This window comes from Macrobrachium rosenbergii, chromosome 39 (assembly GCF_040412425.1).
Source record: "Macrobrachium rosenbergii isolate ZJJX-2024 chromosome 39, ASM4041242v1, whole genome shotgun sequence".
Taxonomy (NCBI): domain Eukaryota; kingdom Metazoa; phylum Arthropoda; class Malacostraca; order Decapoda; family Palaemonidae; genus Macrobrachium; species Macrobrachium rosenbergii.
Window position 1 is genome coordinate 20,788,507 of NC_089779.1, and position 22,091 is coordinate 20,810,597.

Genomic DNA, 22,091 nt, shown 5'->3' on the forward strand with positions numbered 1-22,091 from the left:
AACTTTATGCTGTAGTTAGTCTGCTAAAGGCTTTCTGATGGTAGGGTGCAGCTGTAGTTAAGTCTGTTAATGGCTGGGCCAAAACCACGCTACCTGTCCCTGACTTGGGGTCACCAGTGTGAGGTTCAAGAGAAATGTCAAAAGAGAGACTGATTCTTTATTATTCTCGACAAGTGTTTATAAAATAAACAGCGGACGGAAAGGTAGCAGGTGACCCGAGGCCCCCCGCTGCATCCATACAGAATGTGTGTTTTCTGACAAGGATAAAAATACGTACAATATTTGTTACATGGCATATAAAAGGTAGATATACACATCGGCAGAAAGGCCATACAATGATGCATAAGATGAGGTACATAAAGAATCTGAAATAAAGACAGGTATTATACATGACGTGATTAATGTACAGCTGAAGGGAGAAACACAAGGAAGGAGAGGCAATTTGTCATCCTTACACACTCACTATACCTGGTGGTCTTGGGTTTTTTCCACCTCTGATCTTCCGAAGGGGTCTTCTAACCTTGTAGATGTTATATTTTACATTGGCCCTTCTGTCATTTAAACATCAAGTTTATGTTCTTTCTCTTCACTCGGTAATTTTTCAAAATGTACCTTCCTGGTTACATCATTTGCTAGGAGCTGTGTGTGAGAGCATGTGCATTTGCCACAGCAGGAATAACTGAAAGCAGAAGCAGTCAGTTACCTCTCATGATTGTTAGAGCCCACCATTTGGCAACAGCAATAATTACTTTGCACTTACTTTGTCACCACACCATTTTAGAAGTGCGACAATATGCTTTGTACTCTTGGGTAAACAGTCTGCAACTGAAGCATTACGACCCTATTCAGTTTCCTCTCACTTTTCTTGTATTGCACTTGATGCATCAAGTCAGGAATGAACCGTTCTAATGGTACCTCCAAAGTTCCTAAGCAAACCCTGTTAGTGCTTAAAAAAATCTCAACAGAGCATACACAGAAAATACAGATACTGCACAAAAAAATAAGTACTTTAGGAGGGTAGGAAAACAAATTTAAACTTTAATGAATTTTCATTTCCATTTTACATACAAATAAAAAAATATAATCACACAAATCTATGAGTTTCTCATTATTCATAATTTTGATGGATACTCCTCCAGCAAATTGACTATATTTATTAAACACTGAGCTGTAAACATGAAAAACAAAAAGTATATGACAAAATAAAAGGAAAACAGAAAACGTACTGTATTAAAATGAAACCTGTTACTTGAATAAAACATAATAAATGTACATACTTTTTCTGGGATGATTTAGTTGTCTTCTACACAAAACCAACACTGCTAAGTTTCTTTTTTCTTTTTTTTTTTATAAAATTAAGACATGTTCTTTGTATACATTTTATCTACTACTAGAAGAGTTAAGAATTTACTTCAAGAACTAGTAAATGTATTATATTAAAATATGTAAATGTTTTTTGAAATAAGCAGAAACATCTAAATAAAAATAACAAATGACATGTCAATACATATTATCCGTGCATCCGGTGTGTGGCAGCTAACTTGCAAAGAGCAAGTCTACGAGATATTCCACAAACACATTTGAAAATGACAAAACACACTGCTGGCACAATGGCACATATACAAAGCTGTAAAGATAGATCACTACAAAAATATCATGGTCATGAAGTATTTTCCATGACGTTTCACAACTGAGAAAAAACACACCAAGCGATCAATACACTAAACTGCCACATATAATCTGCATACTGTAGTAATATACTGAAAGCGTTTTCATGGAGAATGCAATTTCTGCAAAATGCTTCTTCATATGTAGACATAAGACCATGAACACAACATATTAACCTGACATATTTAGAAATTTTATACCACTCATTATTATTACTATTATTATTATTATTATTATCATTAAAATAGTTCAACCAGACCACTGAGATAATTTTCAGAAAGGGATTTGAAATGAATTTTATAAAAATTATACTGACCAAGACCAAAACACTAAAACAAATCCTATGTAGTGAACATCTAGCACAAAATGAGTAATATAAAACTTCACATACATCATATCTAAAAGCACATCATAAAAAGCCATTGTGAACAATATGCATCTTGGTCTATTGCTTTCTACTTTCCAAGACATAAGCTAGCAATACAGGAATTAATATTGACATTCTTTTTCTTCCATTTTGAAAGAAATACATAACCACTACCTCAAACTAAGCAAATGTATATCTGAATAAAATACTACCTGATATCTTCTTAGGTTTTACTTAACTAAGTTATCTTATACTGTACGTACTGTATCTTAAAAGGTCATAACTGCACATCAAACCAAACAAAATTCTCTTTAAAACTCAAAACCTAAATCTCTATCCTGTACAGTACTATGGGTATTTATTCATACAAAACACAAGAGAACTCCCTCTTATAACTGATACAAACTTCAGTTAACCACCAAATACACATTCTGTTTTCAAGTCCTATCAACATCAGTGCTTAGAAGAACACAAATTTTTATAAAAATCTAATAAAAATACAAAACTGATTTCAACACAATGAATATATACGCATAATCTGAACTAAACTTAATGTAGCTGCTTTTTCCCTTGCCAAAAATTCAACTGCTTTCAATTACTTTCCAAAACTTAGAAAACCAATTCATATAACAACATTCCTGAATGTATAGTACATAAATTATGTCAACCTGAGAATGAATAGAACAATATTAGCTACAAAATGCTGGCCACATTTCCCTCATCACTCCTAATTACTGTAAATTCACTGAATAGCAACAGTTATACTTTTCATGGCAAAAATTTTATCACAGGAGAGAATAAAAACAAGAAATATATCCAAAAACAATAAGGTAATGTCATTCAATGCAATTGCAATGTCCAAGACTTGATGGAAAGAAACTTCTATACAACAACCTGAAAGGCAAAGGAAAAAATATAAATCATTAATTTAAGATTTATTTTTTTAAATACTTACGTCTCTATTATGTAGCTTTTACTTCCACGTCAGCAGTGGTTTGACAGATTGAAAAAAAAGAGAGAGAACACTCAGTTTTCTATGAATATCTGTCTTCTATCCATCCACTTCCCCGACCCCCCACCAGGGGACCGATAGGTACAAACACTCGTAGCCGATCAGTCTACTTCTGTCCACTTTGAACGTGGGGAGGTAGGGAGAGCAATTTATATAATGGAGAGGTAAGTATTTAAAAAATAAATCTTGAATTAAGTATCTATATTTCTGAAATGAACCTTACCTCTCCATTATATAGCTGATTCCCAAATTTGAAAGGGGAGGTGGGCAAAGTGGAAATCAGCCAACCCTTTAAAGACTACTTAGTAACAAAATCTTTTGTACAAAACAAGTGTTTGTTTTAACCAGTGAATTTAATCCATCAATGCTGCCTTAAGAGGACTGTCACTCAGGTACAAGGTCCTCATCACTAAGATAGCTGAGGTCTGTTTGGAGGGTGGCCCCATTCAGCAGAAGGATGGGTAGGGTTACTGTGCTAAAACCCTGCAGAGCCAGTGATGGATAACTAACAAGTACTTATGTACAAAAAGGCATTCTTCTAGGACTCAACACTGAATACCTCCAAGCTTCCCAAAAACCACAACCAAGTTTAAAAAGCAGTAGACCAAAAAAAGGCTACCTATCAATTCAGGATATAATATCCCCTGCACAAACCAGAGGAATTAATGCTCTGCAATAATTGTATTTAATCTTTGCACCATGAAGACAAACCACAACAAAGTACAAGATTACCATGCCACTGAGTGACTTCAATATCTTATCCAAGGATAAGTTTTCAAATTTAAAAGTTGTAGCCACTGCTCACATGTCCAGTGGCTTACCTTCCATTAAGGATAGAAATTAGCATGAAAGTCCTTAACCAAACACCTAATGAAAAGGACATTACATTCCTACTCTTCGGAAACTCTGTTTCCAAATCACTAAAGACAGAACCTTTACATCAATTCCAACAATCCCTACAGACAGTACTGGACCCCCAAGGGGTCAAGTTCCTCAAGCCCTAGTGACTCCAGGCTAGGTAAAGATACTGTTGTAGGTAAGGGCCTAGCCCAAAACTGTATTTAGCAAAGCCTATCTTATCTGACTAAGACTGTGGCTCTCTCACTCTTTAGTTGTCTAAGGCTACTGTGAAGTGTCTGTAGAAACTTCCTTACCGGGAGCTTGTTGTAAACAGTTCAAAGGTCGATAAAATAATGAACTGAAGAACCACATACAGATTCCAAGGTAAAGTACGTAGCAGAGATCTGGGAAACTCTACTTTAACACCTTGAAAAACATCTAGATGTCTTTGTCCTCAGACAAGCCTATAGCCAAAGCCAACATGGCCAATTAGTCTTAAAGGCTTTTACCAAGAAGTTTCCTCATGCTTGAGAAACAACAGAAACCTAACCAAGTTGTTTACAGAGGTATCGGTACTGGAAAAAACCCCTTAACGTGGGACCATGATTTACACCCTGATGACTGGTGTTGGCAGAATCGATTAGTAATTTCTCTCCCAGCACTGATAATGGCATTACTGCAAGATCCTGCCTTGAGCTCACCAGAATCCTGGACCACACCAGGCAGTCATCTGCAGCTTGTGGGATTGTGATGAAACCTTTCACCTCTCAGTTCCTTGCGTCTGCCACTGAAAGAAACTGTAAACCCAGCCTTCCCTAGTCAACTGGGGTAATCAATGCCAAGAGACAAGTTACAAGGTTGCCCCAATATACTGATGACTTCCTGAAACCTAGCACGAGTAAAAAAGGGGGATGCCCACAGCCCACTGTGTACAGCCAACCTCTGGATATTGAGCCTCTTCAATTACTATTATTTATCTCGGTGACTGAGTACATCTACTGCAATTTTCATAATGGATAATTACCTCCAGCAAGGTAATAACTCAGGATGGTGTTATGTGTGTTAACGTGACCAACTAACAGAAAAGGGGGGCAGACCATTTAGACACAGTAGTGTTCGTTCCTCCTTAAGCATAAAATGATTAATATCATCTCTAACAGGTTTACTCTATTTGGGTACACTCTCATCTCCCTGTATGGCATAAAAGTGTCACATCCATTACCTTTAAATAAGGCCCAGTCTGCATTTAACAACCCTTGGAAGGGAAAAGCCTCAAAATAGATATTTTGCTCTCAACCTAGGTCAGGACCAAAAGACTAGTACAGGCAGTCCCCGGTTTACGACGGGGGTTCCGTTCTTGCGCCGCGTCGTAACCCGAAAATCGTCGTAAGCCGGAAAATCGTCGAAAATCGTCAAAAATCATAAGAAAACCTTACTTTTAATGCTCTGGGTACATTGAAAACGATGTAAACTGCATTATTATTGAGTTTTACATCAAAAAAACCTTCAAATTATGATTATTCTGCCGTTTTGGGGCCATATTTCTTCCATCGGATCGGCGTATGACGCGTCGTAACCCCGGAACATGCGTCGTAAGCCAGGAAATAATTTCTGATGAATATATTTGAAAAGCGTCGTAACCTCGGAACGTCGTAAGCCGGAACCATCGTAAACCGGGGACTGCCTGTATCTTCAATGCAAAAGCCAGCATTCCACAACACTTGTAATTCTCTTACCATACCACAGGTCCTAGGGCTACCAAGAGAGGGTTTAATTGCTTCAAGAGGCTTTTACTAAAGACTCAAACAGTTTTGGAGGCAAAAACTAAACCCATCAAGGTTCCCAAAAAGAGTTACGGTGTACCACGCATCTAATCTACACCTGACCTAAAGACCTCCTGTGGTCCAGGTTATAAGCAACGCCTAGCATAGCATTACCTACAACATAGGAAGACAAAGACCTAAAAACTCTAATAGCTGGAACTGACAGCATTTAGAGTAACTAGGAAAGTAAGAACTTCATGAAGTTGCCTATAGAGGTGCATGCTCAGGAAATACCTCTCAGCCCAATTCCAGAAGAGAGAAACTGACCACTGCCTCTGAAAACATTAGTAGTTGCACCTCTTGCCAACTTGAGGATAAATCCTCAGTCCACACCATATAAACCTCACTCTAACACAAGATGGTTATGGTGTCAACTTGAACATCAGAATCATGTGGAAGCTTAGAAAACTTTAGCAAGTGGAAGTTTTAGAAGAACTTTCTTAAGAATGACTTATAGGGAAATACACTAAAAAAGCAACAGAACCCAAAATCATTCCTTTTAAGATACCAAGGTACTACGAGGAACATCCTATATTCCTTGGATCCTCTAAACTTGATCAGTATCTCTTCTCCAATCACAAATTGAGAGATGTAAAGTTTCATAACCGACTAATATTGCTGAAAATGCCTTCCAAATCAGTCAGAAGGCCTATAAGTGGAAGTTAAATATTGGTAACTTTCTGTTCCAAGTCAAAAATGCATCTACATTCAGATTTATTAGTTCTTAAAGAAATTGGCATAGTCGAAAATTCAGAGCCATTCTGCATGCAGAATACTATTCCTCTTGTTTAGTTGGTCCCTTAGCACACTGTTCCTATACAGAACCCAAGGAAATGCCACGATCTTCCCTGCTTCTGTCCAAAGAAGAGTCTTTTCTATTCTGAGTAAAAGGAATCAACAATAATGACAACATTTAATTGGATACAAAATATAAAATGATGTTGTAAGTATATATATAATGTATAATGAATAAATATAAACCTGCACATTATGTATATATACCTACTTAAGTGTATCAATATATATACCTTAAGAAGGGAAGGTTTGTCTGGTAACAGACCTTCACCAATACAAGTTAAACTCCTGAAATTCTAGTTCTCCCGTGAATGTGCCCCAGACCTACACTAAGGCATCTAAAGGACAGGATCCTTCTTTCCATGAGAGCTTAAACTAACATCGAATCTGATAAGAGACCACCTGTTGACCCATGTTCAGGTAACAGGAAAGAACCCAAGTCTGATTCTTGCCAGGTCAAAAAAACTTTCCCAAAATCATGTGACTTTGATGAGAAGACCTCTGCTTTGCTTAGAAAAACTCTTATAAGGACTGACAACCTCTTAGAAGTGATCAGCGGCGATAAATGCTGCAAATAAAGGCGAAACTTCTCCGCAAGAAAACTCTGAACAGTGAGAATATCTTTAACTCCAAAATCAAAAACCTGCGCAGGGACTAGTCCTTCCCCAATGCTACCCCCATACTTGGATATAGACCCTTAGATTACGAAGTAGTTCTCGTTCTCCAAAATATGGCGGCAAGAGAGAAATATCTTAGGAGAGGTTCCCTTAACATGAACTGGATTAAAGCCTTGAACAAATACAAGCCACCTCATGATAATACAGCTCAAATGAAGGTTCTATTTCCACAAAATCATACATTAACTTCTCCTTACAGAAAACAATTAACCTCTTAAAAAAAGAAATTGTGACAACTTATACACTGGTTGTATTTCAGACTCTTGATTCATCAGTCAGCAGAAGCACAAGTAATTGCCCTCCTGCCACAGAAAAGGCAGGATAATAAGTCTTAGCTACCGAAAATACCAGAGAGACAGGGGCAAAGGCTACCAATGGCGGAAGAGCAGCAGTTGACTGCACTGAACTAACTCCTGATAAGCTTCAATCAATGGTTAAAAACTCCTCTTTAATCATTGCCGACAAAACCACTTGCTCTGGCTTAAAAGGTAGACTGATCCAGTTGGAAACCTGTTGGCTTAACCAAAAGTTCTAAATTCTGGTCAGGAAAATCTCATGATAATGAGAAAGTTTCTAAACCATGGGGGTATCAGAAAAAATGTAACCAACTGTTTACCGATAGAAATTCCCACAACTGGAAAAGAAGTCAAAATCCCTGAAATAGAATGTTGAGACTGCTAAGGGCAACCACCTGCCTACTCAACCCTCTATTTACAAAAGTGTCTGTTGTATGCCGGTGGCGTTCGGGAGTTAGCGCAGAAGTGGAAAAAAAAAAGGTTTTAAAAAAATCACAGCACTCTTAGTTTTTAAGATTAAGAGTTCAATTTTGGCTCCTTTTTTTATCATTGCCTGAAATTTAGTATGCAACCATCAGAAATGAAAAAAAATTTCATTATCATATATAAATATTGAAATATATGACAGCGCAAAAATAAAATTTCATATATAATTGTATACAAATCACGCTGTGAGCAAAACGGTTAAAGCTAACGAGTTATTTTTTTCTTTGTATTGTACACTAAATTGCAATGATTTTAGTATATAACAAATTGTAAAACGATCAAAGCAACACAGAGAAAATATTATCACAAAATGATGCATGAATTAAGTAATCTTGTGGACGTAAAAAAAAGTTTTTTCAAAAATTCACCATAAATCGAAATATTTTGCTAGAGACTTCCCGTTTGTTGAAAAATGAAGGTAATTGATTGAATATTACTAGACTGTAAGTGTTTTAGCTTACAATTGCAGTTTTTGACCATTTCGGTCAAGTTAAAGTTGACCGAAGGTAGAATTTTTTCTATTTATCGTGATTTATATGAAAATATTTCAAAATTGATAAAAGCTACAACCATGAGTTAATTTTTGATGTATTCTACATGAAATTGCACACATTTTCATATGAGTGGCGCAGTGTAATAAGGTGCCAAGCGCCGTTTTTTAAAAAATGATAAAAACGCATTTAAAGTTTGCCAACTATGAAAACGCTTATAAAAGAAAAACCAGCCAAACGATTTCTATGAATCATACCTCATTTTAAAGGAAATTTATTCGCCTATTACATATGCAAAAATCATTATAGTATGTTTTGTCATTTAGCGCCACAACCACAAAAGTGAGGTAATGTAAGATTGTAAAGTGTTAATGAACACAATGAAAATGTTTTCATACGGCAATTAAAGCATGTTTTTGTGAAAACAACCTAAAATATTTATCCTAATAATGCTCTAAAATTATTATTATAACATATCTGAGTAAAATTTCCATGAAAATATTATAAAACAAAAACATCCTCCTACATCCACCCACGCACCTCCACTGGTTGCCGCTTGCCTCCTTTTTATGACGAGTCTTATGATGTAGCAGTGAGAACCCGCTAAGGGCGAAATTTCCCTTTGTTTTGCATGGATTTTCGAACCTTTTGCCAGTAACATAAGGGGACAAAAGTGTGTGTAGGATAGTGCTGTACTTTAGCTGCTCGCTCACAATAAAAAAACCAGTTCGGCCGCGGTGGCGCTTGCCACCTTGTTACGCCGCGCCCCTCATATATAAAAGTTTATGTAACGACTAATATAAAACGGTGCAAACATTACGACAACGTGACGAAAGAATTTCTTAGATGTTCGGCCGAGTTACCGCGCAGACGTAAGGAAAAAGTTTTTTCAAAAATTCACCATAAATCGAAATATTGTGCTAGAGACTTCCAATTTATTGCAAAATGAAGGTAAATGATTGAATATTACTAGAATGTAAGAGTTTTAGCTTACAATTTCGTTTTTCGACCATTTTGGTAGAGTTAAATTTGACCGAAGGTTGAAATTTTGACACTAATCGTGATTTATATGAAAATATTTCAAAATTGATAAAAGCTACAACCATGGGTTATTTTCTGTTGTATTCTACATGAAATTGCGCACATTTTCATATATAAAAGTTTATGTAATGACTAATTCAAAATGATGCAAACATTACGACAAAGTGACGAAAGAATTTCTGAGATGTTCGGCCGAGTTACTGCGCGCAGACGTAAGGAAAAAGTTTTTTTTTTTCAAAAATTCACCATAAATTGAAATATTGTGCTAAAGACTTCCAGTTTGTTGCAAAATGAAGGTACATGATTGAATATTACTAGAATGTAAGAGTTTTAGCTTATAATTGCGTTTTTCGACCATTTTGGTCGAGTTAAAGTTGACTGAAGGTTGAGATTTTGGCACTTATCATGATTTAAGGTTGAAATTTTGGCACTTATCGTGATATGAAAATATTTCAAAACTGATAAAAGCTACAACCATGAGTTATTTTCTGTTGTATTCTACATGAAATTGCGCACATTTTTATACATAAAACTTTATGTAACGACTAATATAAAACGGTGCAAACATTACGACAACGTGACAAAAGAATTTCTGGCGTGGAAAAGTTTTTTTTAAAAATTCACCATAAATCGAAATATTGTGCTAGAGACTTCCAATTTGTTGCAAAATGAAGGTAAATGATTGAATATTACTAGAATGTAAGAGTTTTAGCTTACAATTGCGTTTTTTGACCATTTCAGTCGAGTCAAAGTTGACTGAAGGTTGAAATTTTTTGTAGTCAACGTACGGTACGTCCACTCGGCACCCAACAGACAATTTTAGTCGACATACGATACGTCCAGTCGGCATTTAAGGGTTAAATGGAAGGTGAACCAATAGTGCATGCTGAGTTTCTCTATTGGCAGGTGTTAGTCGAGCAGGAGACACGTGCACAGGCAATAGGAGCACACGAGATAAGAGCACAATTGGTAGATGCGCAACTGAAAAGCACACGTGATAGGCATACAGGCAATAAGCGCACAGGCGTATGAGTGCAAACTGAAGGCGCCTAGGCGATATGAGCGCAAGCCATAGGCGTGCACACAATAGGCACAAAAGCCACAGGCATGCACACGATAGGCAAAAGGCATAGGCACACAAAAGACAGACACAAGCCATAGGCATGCATGCGAGAGGCAAATAAGTCATAGGAGCACAAGGCAAGGGCATGCATGTGAGAGGCATAATAGGCCATAAACGCACATGTGATAGAAGCATGGGGAAGTGATAGACATGCATGCGCAAGAATACAGCATTGCGGCAATATGTGCAAATCTGCGCTAGACACATGCTAATAGTGCATCAAAACTGCGAGGTGCATTATCGCCCTGGAAGAAAAATCCACAATACACGGGAAAGCGAAGACAGTCTAGGCTTCTCACTAGAACCTAACTGATATTTACACTAGCCTTAAACTGGGAACGATCCTTAGCTACGGGGACTGAAGCAAAACTGATCAAAGCAAAAGGTAACTTTCCTCGACAAGGTAGCTTAAACTCACTTAAATACTACCAGAAAGAGATGAAGCATCACTGCTACAAAGCCGATCTGATATGTTAAAATTAAAGAGGAAAAAAACATCGGAAGACTCCTCTTATTTTTACCCATGCAATCCACTAATGCTGGACCTGGCACCCTACCAGACCAAACAGAGGAAGGGGACAACGGGTACAGATCCACACCGCTTTCTGACATGTCCCGGTTCCATCACTCCAAGCCACAAGGGAGTAAGGACAAGGACAAGGCAAGAAAAAATGGGGGCACTGACCCTTCCTCCAACGCGGGAAACAACCTGAACTTATCGACGCTCAGGAGGGTAGTGCAGAAAAGAAAACACTAATGATAATAACAATAATAAAATTGTGTGAAACTTATGCCAAGTGAAGATAAAAAATTACTCCATCTTATAAAAACTAGTGCCCTGAATCTATGGGAAGCTCATTTGGAGTAACAAATTGAAGAGAAGCAGCAGAGGACCTAACCAGTTACTAAATGGGGGAAGCAGACAAGACATGCATCCCTTAAACTTAAGTCTTACTAGTATTATCCTCTATACAGTAATACAGTACCTCAATCTTATACGCTTCGAGTTGCACAAATTCACAGACACAAACTTTTCACTGGAACCTAACTAATTGGCATTCGTGATTTTTTCACAGACGCGTGACATTTGCAAAATCCTCAAGAAACCCTGCAGAAGTGGTTATGTTTAATTTTTTAAGTAATTTATATGTTTTCATGCTTTTATGTGTAAAACTGGTATGAAAAATTTGTATTATTTTAATTTTTTATATAAATACCATATAATACTAACATACTTTATTTAAAATACATTAAAATCAATCAAAATCACAAAACAGCTGTCGATGTAAACATCTCTCTCTTTTGGTACTTTAACGTTTGCTTTGACGTATGAGTTGTATTTTTGTTCTCTCTTTCTCACTGAAATGAGAGATTTTTTTATGCATATGTAACACACAGCTTCATTTGTTTTGTATACAGTAAACTCCCTATATTCGTGGGGATGCATACTGCAACTCCCCGCTAATAGATAAAATCCGCGAATACTTAAAATCCCTCTAAAACCACTTAGAACTGCCTATTTTGATAGTTTAAACACAAAAAAACACTCTAAAAATGCTTACATCTGAGTATTTTAATAGTTTTATCACAAAAAGTGCATTTAGTCATGAAAATATGATAATACAGTAATTAGTGAATATTTCTGTGGAAAATACGGCGAATGGGTGAAATTTCCATGAATAATGGGTGGATACGTTTCACAGAGAAATCCGCGAAATTGAGACCGCGAATACAGGGTGTTTACTGCACTACAGTTTTATAGATAAACATGACATTACTTTGTTATTAATTTCTTCATATTTTCCATGCTATAATTACAACTTTTTGCATTTCTAGCAAATTATTTAATTTTTTAAAAGAATACATGTGTATTCCCAGTCTTTTCTCCATCCTTCGGAGCAAGGGGGTGTAACCTAACTGTCAATTATCTTGACATATTGACCATGAAAGGGACAAAATGTTGCCCACTTACCATCAAATAAAACACAGCTATGGAGGGATACTGAAAAATCTCTCTCTCTCCCCTTTTCCTTCATAAATCATGAATTTCCATCTTTTGGTATCTAACGTAAGAATAACTTCTCTCTCTCTCTCTCTTTCCAAAGTTATTCTCTCTTCTCTGTCACAAATCATGAATAATTTCACTCTTGATATTTAACATAAGAACATTCATGAATAATTTCACTCTCTTCATATTTAACATAAGGACAACCCCCATCTTTTCTCTCTCTCTTTCAGTACTGAAATGAAATATGAATTAAAGTATGGTATCAAGCTAACTTTTAAATGAAATTAAAGTGCTTTGGGAGCATGATTTTGTCATATTTAGGGTTTAAATTCTAGAAATAAGCATTTAATGTATGTATTAGCATTTTTGGTGACCGTACCAAACTCACGCGAATCCTTGCCTTACACGAGGGGTTCTGGAACCTAACCTCGCGTAAGTTCGAGGTATTACTGTAGTTGTATTTACAACCTAACAAGCTCTCTCCATTCACAGTCAATTACCGCATTTCAATCAACTACGATTCATATAGTTATCCAATCATAACCTTTCCCCTCAGCAAAAACATATCATGAGGGTCAATAAAACGAAATACTGTAATACATATTACGTACAGCAATTCTTACCTTACAGGCTCTTACACAAAGAACATTCAGAAAATAAAAGAACAAACCAACAGAAAACCGAGTGCATCTTTCAAACTCCTACTGAAACCAGTGACAGAAGTAGACTGATCAGCTACGAGTGTTTGTACCTATTGGTTCCCCGGTGGGAGTGGGGGAAGTAGATGAATGGAAGACAGAAATTCATAGAAAACCGAGTGTTCTGGTTTTATTTTTTTAATCTTTCGAACTATTGCTGGTGTGGAAGTCAAAGCTATACAGTGCTCCCCCACTTTTTCATGGGGATAGGTTCCAAAACCCACCGTGGAAATGCAAAATCCCCTCTAAAAACACTTATAACAGCTAACAACTGTCAAATACCCTGTCAAATGCTTATAACTGTCTATTTTAAAAGTTCACTGTTTAATTTTGTAGTTCAAACAAAAATATACCTTAAATTATCATACTAAAACAATTTCATATCAATTCAAACAAAGATACACCCCAAACCATCCTAAGTCATCTTAGATTAGTACCCTTTTACAACTGTTACTCTTATATATACACACCTCCTAAAATGCTTATAACAATGATTTACTAATTTTAAAATATTAATATTAATGGAAACATAGCAAAATATCTATAAAATGTTTAATACAAATTAAATAAATCTGTCTTGCAGTACTTTTGACATCTAACCAAGTTACTCCTGTATACATAAGCATAGCCATTTTCTCTCATAGTACTGAAGTCATCCCATTTTCTTTATATATTGATAAAAACAATTAAAATGCTCACAAATTGTTTTTTTTTTTTATAGAGCAACACTGTTTATTCATTAATTACTGTATTTTTTCATATTGTGTTTGTGACTAAATACAGATTTTTAAGATTATGAAAATAATTAGTATAATTATAATGTAGTAGAGTATCTATTAAGCTCATTCCAGGTTGGGCCCCAGACTAAGCATAACAGGTCTACAATCTCTCTCTCTCTCTCTCTCTCTCTCTCTCTCTCTCTCTCTATTTGAAAAGATATTACTGCAAAGTATTTTTGGATGATAGAGCATTTTGTACAATATTTAAAACATTTGCTAATTATTTTTATTTTATTTTCCAGTCTCCTTTTATTGGAAAATAAAATGAAAATAATTAGCAAATATTTTAAATATTGAACAATATGCTCTATCATCCAAAAACACTTTACAGTAATATCATTTCAAATACATCTTACAATGCCCTTAAAGAGAGAGAGAGAGAGAGAGAGAGAGAGAGAGAGAGAGAGAGAGAGAGAGAGAGAGAGAGAGAGAGAGAGAGAGAGAGAGAGAGAGAGAGAGAGAGAATCGAACTGTACACCTAATACGCTCAGTCTGGGGCCCAACCAAGAATGAGCTCAACAAATACACTGTAAATCATAATAAGTACACTGTAAATAATTGTTATCATAAAAATCAGTATTTAGTCACGAACACAATATGAAAAAATACAGTAATTAGTGAATAAATAGTGTTGCTCTACGAAAAAAGCGAATTAGTGACAATTTTAAGAGATACGGTCCATAGAAAAAATCTGTGAATTGGTGAAAGTTCCCGCAGAAAAGTGAAAGATATGTTCCACAAAAATCTGTGACAAAATGAAGAAGCGCGGAAAAGTGAAGTGCCAAAAAACGGCTTAGCACTGTACTGTACTGTATACTGTAATGGAGAGGTAAGGGTCATTTACAAATTTTTAATTCAATCCTTTGAAAGTTCATCCAGTTTTCAGAAAGTTCAAATACATTAATAACCACACAGGCTCATACTAAATGATATGAAAATGTAATAAATCCAGTTAATATTGAAAGTTACCTTACAGATAAAAACTAACATCATCACTTAGTAAAAAATAATTAAATCTAAAATATGATACTCAGCTGGATACAAAAATCAACAAACCTGGTTTCTTGGTTTAAAGGTATAATGAGTTTGTGCAATATTTTCTATTAAACAATATTACCTCAAATATTTGCACTAATACATCCAAGTTCCTTGCAAATAATAGAAATTTGAGGATACTGTCTAAATAAAATGAAAATCTCTATGGATGTAAAACAGCAACTTTACAACCTTTTTTGCCTATTTTGTCACTACACAGTACTGCATATGCTTGTAAATAGCATATGCAGTATTGTATTGTGTGCCAACAACGAAATACAGTATCAAAATCAAAATGTATGTAAAAGACATACAGTTGGGTGCAGTATATATTACACTACACTACAATATGTTATTAAGTTAGATTCCCCATAGTATTGCCTAAATTATTTGCATCTGCACTATTTGCAATGCAGCATTGTAAGCACACATCTGCAGCCCACCACAAAATATACAAGAATATATAGAAAATGAATAAAAAGCCCTCCATCTGGTTTGGAGAAGGAGCAAGGCTTTGACACACAAGGGAAACCCACTCTGGAGAATCTTTGAAGGTCCTCACCAAAGTCTGCCATCTACAACTTCACAGATTCTTGGAAGGACATCACCGTGCAGACCTTGGAGCATGCATGGAACCATACCCCACAGGGAGAAGAAGGCCTGACTAACTCCCAAGGTTTTGATGTCAATTACTCATGCCCAGTTACAGAAGGGAGGCGATGTTCCCAAGGATGTTGCACAAGAGTGGGTGGACAATGATGTCCGACAACGAGACAGCTGCTGCAGGTGAGAGCGAGGAGGAACCACTGAGCTGATGGAGAACTTCTATACTTCAGCTGTTTCAAGAAGGCCTTGGAGTCTGCTGAAGATGCTTACGAAATACAGTGGCTGGTAAATGCAAAGCAAAATCATCTTTCTTATTTTGTCAGAGTACCCTAAAAAACTTCTTAACACACCCAACCCCCGTGCTTTAAAGCTCATTGTCACCCACTTCTTCAGTAGGTCAGTCTAAACCCACCTCACAAGTTTTTCATATCTGGCCCACCTTAGCAGAGTTATACAGTACTGCAAAGTTTAGTTTTCAGTTTGTGTATAGTAATGCACAGTGTATTCTGTCTTGTTTAAAAGCATATACAGTACTGTGTAGTGACCAAATAGGAAAAAATTACTAAGAAATTGCTGTTTTACATCTGTAGTTTTTCTTTACTGCATTTAGACTTCCAATATATGCAAGGGCCTTGGAGTCATTATTGCAGATAATTGAGGTAACACTGTATAAAATGTATAAAAAAATTTACCACTGAAATTCTCTCTCTTCATCTGTAAGCAATGCCAAAACTGATTTCATGGGGTGGCCTTGAAAAATATGACATTTTTATAATAAAATAATGTAATTACTTACCCAGTAATTACATTAGCTAAGAGTTTCTCTTGCCTCAGCAGCTTAAAATCAGGAACTACTCGGCAAACATTCGTCATTATGTTTATGCTTTATGTCCATGCGCGGGGAGGAGGGAGGGCTCCATCCGTAATTACTGGGTAAGTATATATAAAACTTTATTTTATTATAAAAATGTAATTTTTATATATGTAACTTACCCAGTAATTACACTAGCTGATTCCACATTGAAAGGTGTGGGGAATCAAGGACAAATTCTGTTCCCAACCATTAATTTATGTAATGATTTGAGATAATAGATAAGTTGCCAGCATTTATTACAATGCTTGTAATTCCTCGTTAGTTAAGACAGCCTGCAGTAAAGAACTGCCTCTAGTTGGTGCTCAACTTAACCTGTAGCAGTGTGGCAGTAAAGCCAGGAACGCTTCTACTAAAGTGGAACACTTGGCCGCGAAGGAGTACTCCGATGGCTGACGAAGTATAAGATTAAGCTTTACGACAAAGGTGTACACCGATGGCTGACAAAGCGCGCAGTACCAATAAAAACAACCAGATATGACTGTCACTTGCACTGAAAAAACAGACCATGACCCATTCACTGACAGTGATGGGTGCTCCAGGTAAATTGTAACCTCCGGCTCTCACAAGTCTCGGCACCTTACTACAAGGTCAATAGATAGTAGGGGAGAATCCTATGCTTCTTTCTACAATGCCATGCCAGTTACTAATATTGATCACACTGTACTGCCAGAATCTAACAGTTTAACTTTCTTTGAAAGGCGAGTAGTGAAGATCGATTACACTTCCCGAAGGACAATTGTCAAATGGACATCAGGGGCATACATGGCCTGAAAACTAAGGAGGTAGAAGCTGATCTGACATCCTTAGCCTCCCTAAAAAGGAGCAAAATGCTTTCTTACTTCTCAGAGTGTCTTGGAGAAGGTTGATTATAGACCGGACATCAGGGGCACACAGTGCCTGAAAGCTATGAGGGGAGGTTGTACTGATGTGTCTAGCTTCCACTAAGGGTAAGCCAATAGCTCTCCAGAAACTAAGAGTGGCATCAGAAAAAACAAGTCCAATCACAGTAGAGGACCATACGTTCTTAGACGGGTGCTAGAACACTGAAGGTCATGAAAACCTCCAATGCTTCCAATCCTGCTTAGGTCATACTGTAAAACTCCAACAGCAAATGAGCTTCCAACTCTTCCCCAGAGCCAGGGATGCAGGAGAGTTGGCATCAGACCACTGGAAGCTGGTGCCGGGTGCACTGAGCTGGTGCCAGGCTGTGGGTGGGGCCAGCAGAGCTGGTCGTCAGCTAACTAATTGGTCTTAAATAAAACTGGAGAGGTCTCATGTGAAGTCTCCCTAGTCTTATGAATTTCTCCAGGGAAGTCAATGTTCCAAAGAGATTCATCCACTGGGTGGTGGAGCAAGAACGAAGCGATAGGAAGAGATCTACCTTTCCTCAGACAGTCTTCCACTCTTCTGGGTGATGGAGAAGCCCGAAAACTCAGAGAGTCTGTCAGAACTCCCAAATAAGGAATCTTCTGAGTGGGAATCATTTGTGACTTCTCGAAGTTCATTGTTAGTCCTAATTCCTGGGTCAAGAGAAGAGTTTTGTAAGCCCTTCGTGCATTGATTCTTCATAGTGATCGAATTAGCCAATCGTCCAGACATAGCGAGATCCTCACTCCCGCTAAATGTAGCCAACCCGCCACAGGATTCAACACTCGAGTGAAGACTTGTGGGGCCTTCGAGAGACCAAAACAAAGTGCTCGAAATTGAAAGATCTGGTCCTTGAAAATGAAATGTAGACATTTCCTCGAATCCAGGTGAGCCGGAATATGGAAATAAGCATCCTGCATGTCCAGGGATATCTGTATTCTTCACTAATTCTATTGCCTTTTTGTTCAGAAGAGAGGACACTTCCTTCGACAAGGCTGAATGCTTCTCCTAACCGATGGAGTAAGCTGTCAATACAATAGGAGTGTCGGTCAATGGCGGATTCTCCTGGAAGGGGATACCATCTCTCCCAAAAGAGACAAAGGCTGACCCCCACAGGAGCATGAAGGATTAAATCCTCACTTGCGAGAGGAAGATCTCGTGGAAACAAAAGCTGTTTATCCAGAGGGGAAAGCAGGAGGGCCGATTTCTGTGGAGTCGAAACCCTTCTCTGTAAACAAGACCCACAGTTCATGCTTCTTCAGGACGCCCATGACATACAGGGCAGCTACTTCAAGCGATCCACCTCTGATGGCTCTACCTGCGCAAGAGAGGAAACTCTCCAGGTCTGTGGCTTCAGCACACAAGAAAGGAGATTCTTGAAGCTTCTTGGCAACTGCTCCCAAACACCAGTCGAGAAAACTCAACAACTTGAAGGCCTTAAAAATACTCTTCAACAGGTGATCCATCTCCTGAGCTGAAAAGAATGTTTTCGTCGATGAGAGAGCCAATCTCTGTTCCGAGTCGATGAGTGCAGAAAAGTCCCCCTGGGAGGAGTCAGGCACTCCCAGAGAAGGAGCTTCCCCCGTTGAATACGACAAATACCGCCTACATGAGAGATGAGAGGGGGGAAAACACTAAAACAGGCCCTTCCTTGATCCTTCTTGTCAGAAAGCCATTCCTCTACTTGGAGAAGAGCTTTCTTTGAAGATTTAGAAAGAACCATCTAAGGAAGACTAGTTGAATCCACAGGCTGATAGCTCATGTCAGACGAGCCTGGAGAAGGAGAGGACGGAGTGAAAAAATCCGTTAACTGTTGAAGAAGGCACTTAAGGAGTGCTGCATACGGCGCAGCAGACATATCCTTCTCTTCTTCCTCAACAGAAGAAATCGGAGATGTCATCAAATCTGATCCAGGGGCAGTCTGCGCTGCAGGTTTCTTTAAAAGATGAAGGATATTATCCAGTTTTTTGTTGCCAAGGTTTGAGTGCTGGGTCCAAAGCAGAAGGAGGCTTATCCGAAGCTGCAGGGCGCTTGGAAACTTGATGAAGTTCAAACGTTATCAGAAGTTCGGCAGCTTCAGGGTACTCCGACGAAAGAATGTCTGACCCTCTCAGTGCGCCTGACTGCGTCAGGGCGCTTGGTTGCATCGGGGCGCGGAGCAGGACGATTTGGCGCCGACTCTTTGGCGCTGACGATTTGGCGCCGCCATTTTGGCGATAGAAAGTTTGGCACTCATTGTTTTGGCGCCAAGAAACAAACTTAAGGACCATCTGCAAATTTGTGTCTCGTTTAGTGATCACCTCATTACACCAAAGGCTCGTCTGATTTGAGAATTGTAATATTAAACCAGTTATTACGATATTCAAGTCTTGTTTAGTTATCATATAATTTTACCAGTGTCTCGTTTAGTGATCATCTCATTACACCAAAGGCTTGTCTGATTTGAGAATTGTAATAGTAAACTAGTTGTTACGATATTCAAGTGTCTCGTTTAGTGATCATATAATACTACCAGTCTCTTTTGATTTGAGCATTGTAATGAAAAAAAAAAAAAAAAGTTGTCTTTTTATATTGGAAAACGCTTTTCTTTAGTTTCTTGTACAGCCCATACCAGAAATGGCCGAAAAAATTTTAAGTAATAGAGGCAAGCCAAAATTTTCACACAATGGATATATGTATGTGTTTGACAAATGTAGCAAAAACGATCCTTCTCTCAAGTTTTGGAGGTGTGAATCAAAAAGTGAGTGTAAAGGGCGTATTCATACTAAGAACCAGGAAGTAGTGAAAGAAGTAAATGGACATTCACACGGTGCGTCGGCAGTAAATGTGGAAGTTGCTGAAATTAAAACAAGCGTAAAATGTAAAGCAGAGGAAACTTTTGAAGTGCCGTCATCAGTTGTTAATGTTTGCATTGAAAATAGCTCACAAGCTGCTCTGGCAGCATTGGCCACTTCAGATGCCATGAAAAAAATTGTACGACGAAAGCGAAATCAAATATATTCTGCGCCTGCAAACCCTCTCAGTTTAAGTGAATTAGTAATACCGGATGAATACAAACTTTACCTTACGCACGGTGGTCAATTTGAAGACTTTTTGCTTGGAGATAGCAGTGATGAACATGACAGAATTTTAATATTTGGTAGAAAGACCTGGGTAAATATTTTACGTGATTCTGATGTGTGGTACACCGATGGCACGTTTAAGATGTCTCCTCCGTTATTTGCACAGGTTTACGTAATTATGGCAAGAAAGCATGAAGGAGTTCTCCTATACTATACGCCCTATTACCTAATAAGCGTCGAACAACATACGTGAAAATGTTTGAATGATAACTGAGATGTCTGCAGAGTTGCAACCAAAGGGCATTTATTGTGATTATGAACAAGCAGCTTTTTCTGCAATGACAGAATGTTTTCCGAATGTGGAGTTGAAAGGCTGCTTCTTCCATTAAGCACATAATATTCATAAGCACCTGAAACAACTTGGGCTCCAACATTTGTATAATAATGACCCCGACTTCTCAGTAAAAGCCAAAATGATCGTTGCTTTATCTTTTGTACTTATTTCTCACATGGATGTTTACATCGATGCTCTGGCGCAATATTTACCTGATGAACTCCAGCCGTTAATGAACTGGGTCGAAGATAATTATGTAGGAAGACCCTGAGGAGGGGAAATGGCGGCGTTCACCACTTTCCCTACGCAAATGTGGAATATGTATAGTCGAACGATATCAGGTGAGGACAGGACAAACAATCATGCTGAAGCTACGCACAGGAAAATCTATGCAGAACTTGGAATGAACCACCCAGTTATATGGAAACTCATCGATGGCATAAAGAGAATTCAGAAAGGACGCAATTCTTATTATGAACAACTTATGGCTGGGAATCCTCCTGCTCGAAAACGCTTAAAATACATTAAGACTGATGAACGCATTTTAACTATAGTACAGCAGTTTGATTCATGGGAACCACTGGAATACTTACGTGATTTGGCATATAACTATGAAATGCATTAAATTGTTGGTGAAAATATTTAATTTTATTTCATTTTTGTAGCATTTTAATACTGTATTGCTGAAAATAAATAGAACTTTTTTATTTTTATTTTATTTTTGACCCATGCAATATATATAAACATACACATGTATATATATATATATATATATATATATATATATATATATATATATATATATATATATATATATATATATATATATATATATCAGGTCAGAAAATTTTCAAGCTGGCGCCAAAACGTACTGGACTGTCAGGGCACTGGGCCGCATCAGGGCGCTTGGTTGCAACATGGCGCCTGGCTGCTACAGGACACTTGTCTGCTCCAAGGCGCTCAACATGACATTCCACCGAAACAGGATGTTCCGAGGAAACAATGCGCTTCATGAAGCTTGGATCTGCTAGCCCAAGAGGTGTAGAGAGCTAGAACCTCACTCCTGGTGCTGAGGAGAGGAGAAAAACGCTCTGGAGTGTCCAACTTGCTGCACAAAGGTTGAGGACTGAAGGAGGGCTCCCTCATTCTCTTTTAAGGGAGATGTGGGGACTGATCTTTACCCGAGAAGCGTCTCTGAGTGGGTGAGAA

At 37.7% G+C, this 22,091-nt stretch overlaps 1 protein-coding gene across 2 annotated transcripts in view; it reads right to left on the reverse strand.

Annotated features, from left to right (window-relative positions):
- Positions 1 to 1,030: 1,030 nt before the first annotated feature.
- Positions 1,031 to 22,091, reverse strand: part of LOC136825820 (tyrosyl-DNA phosphodiesterase 2-like) — a 139,304-nt gene continuing 118,243 nt past the window's right edge. For both annotated transcript variants that reach the window (XM_067082775.1, XM_067082774.1), the window contains exon 9: positions 1,031 to 2,929. In XM_067082775.1, the coding sequence (XP_066938876.1) occupies positions 2,918 to 2,929 (12 nt within the window). In that variant the 3' untranslated portion in view covers positions 1,031 to 2,917. The remainder of the gene's footprint in view (positions 2,930 to 22,091) is intronic.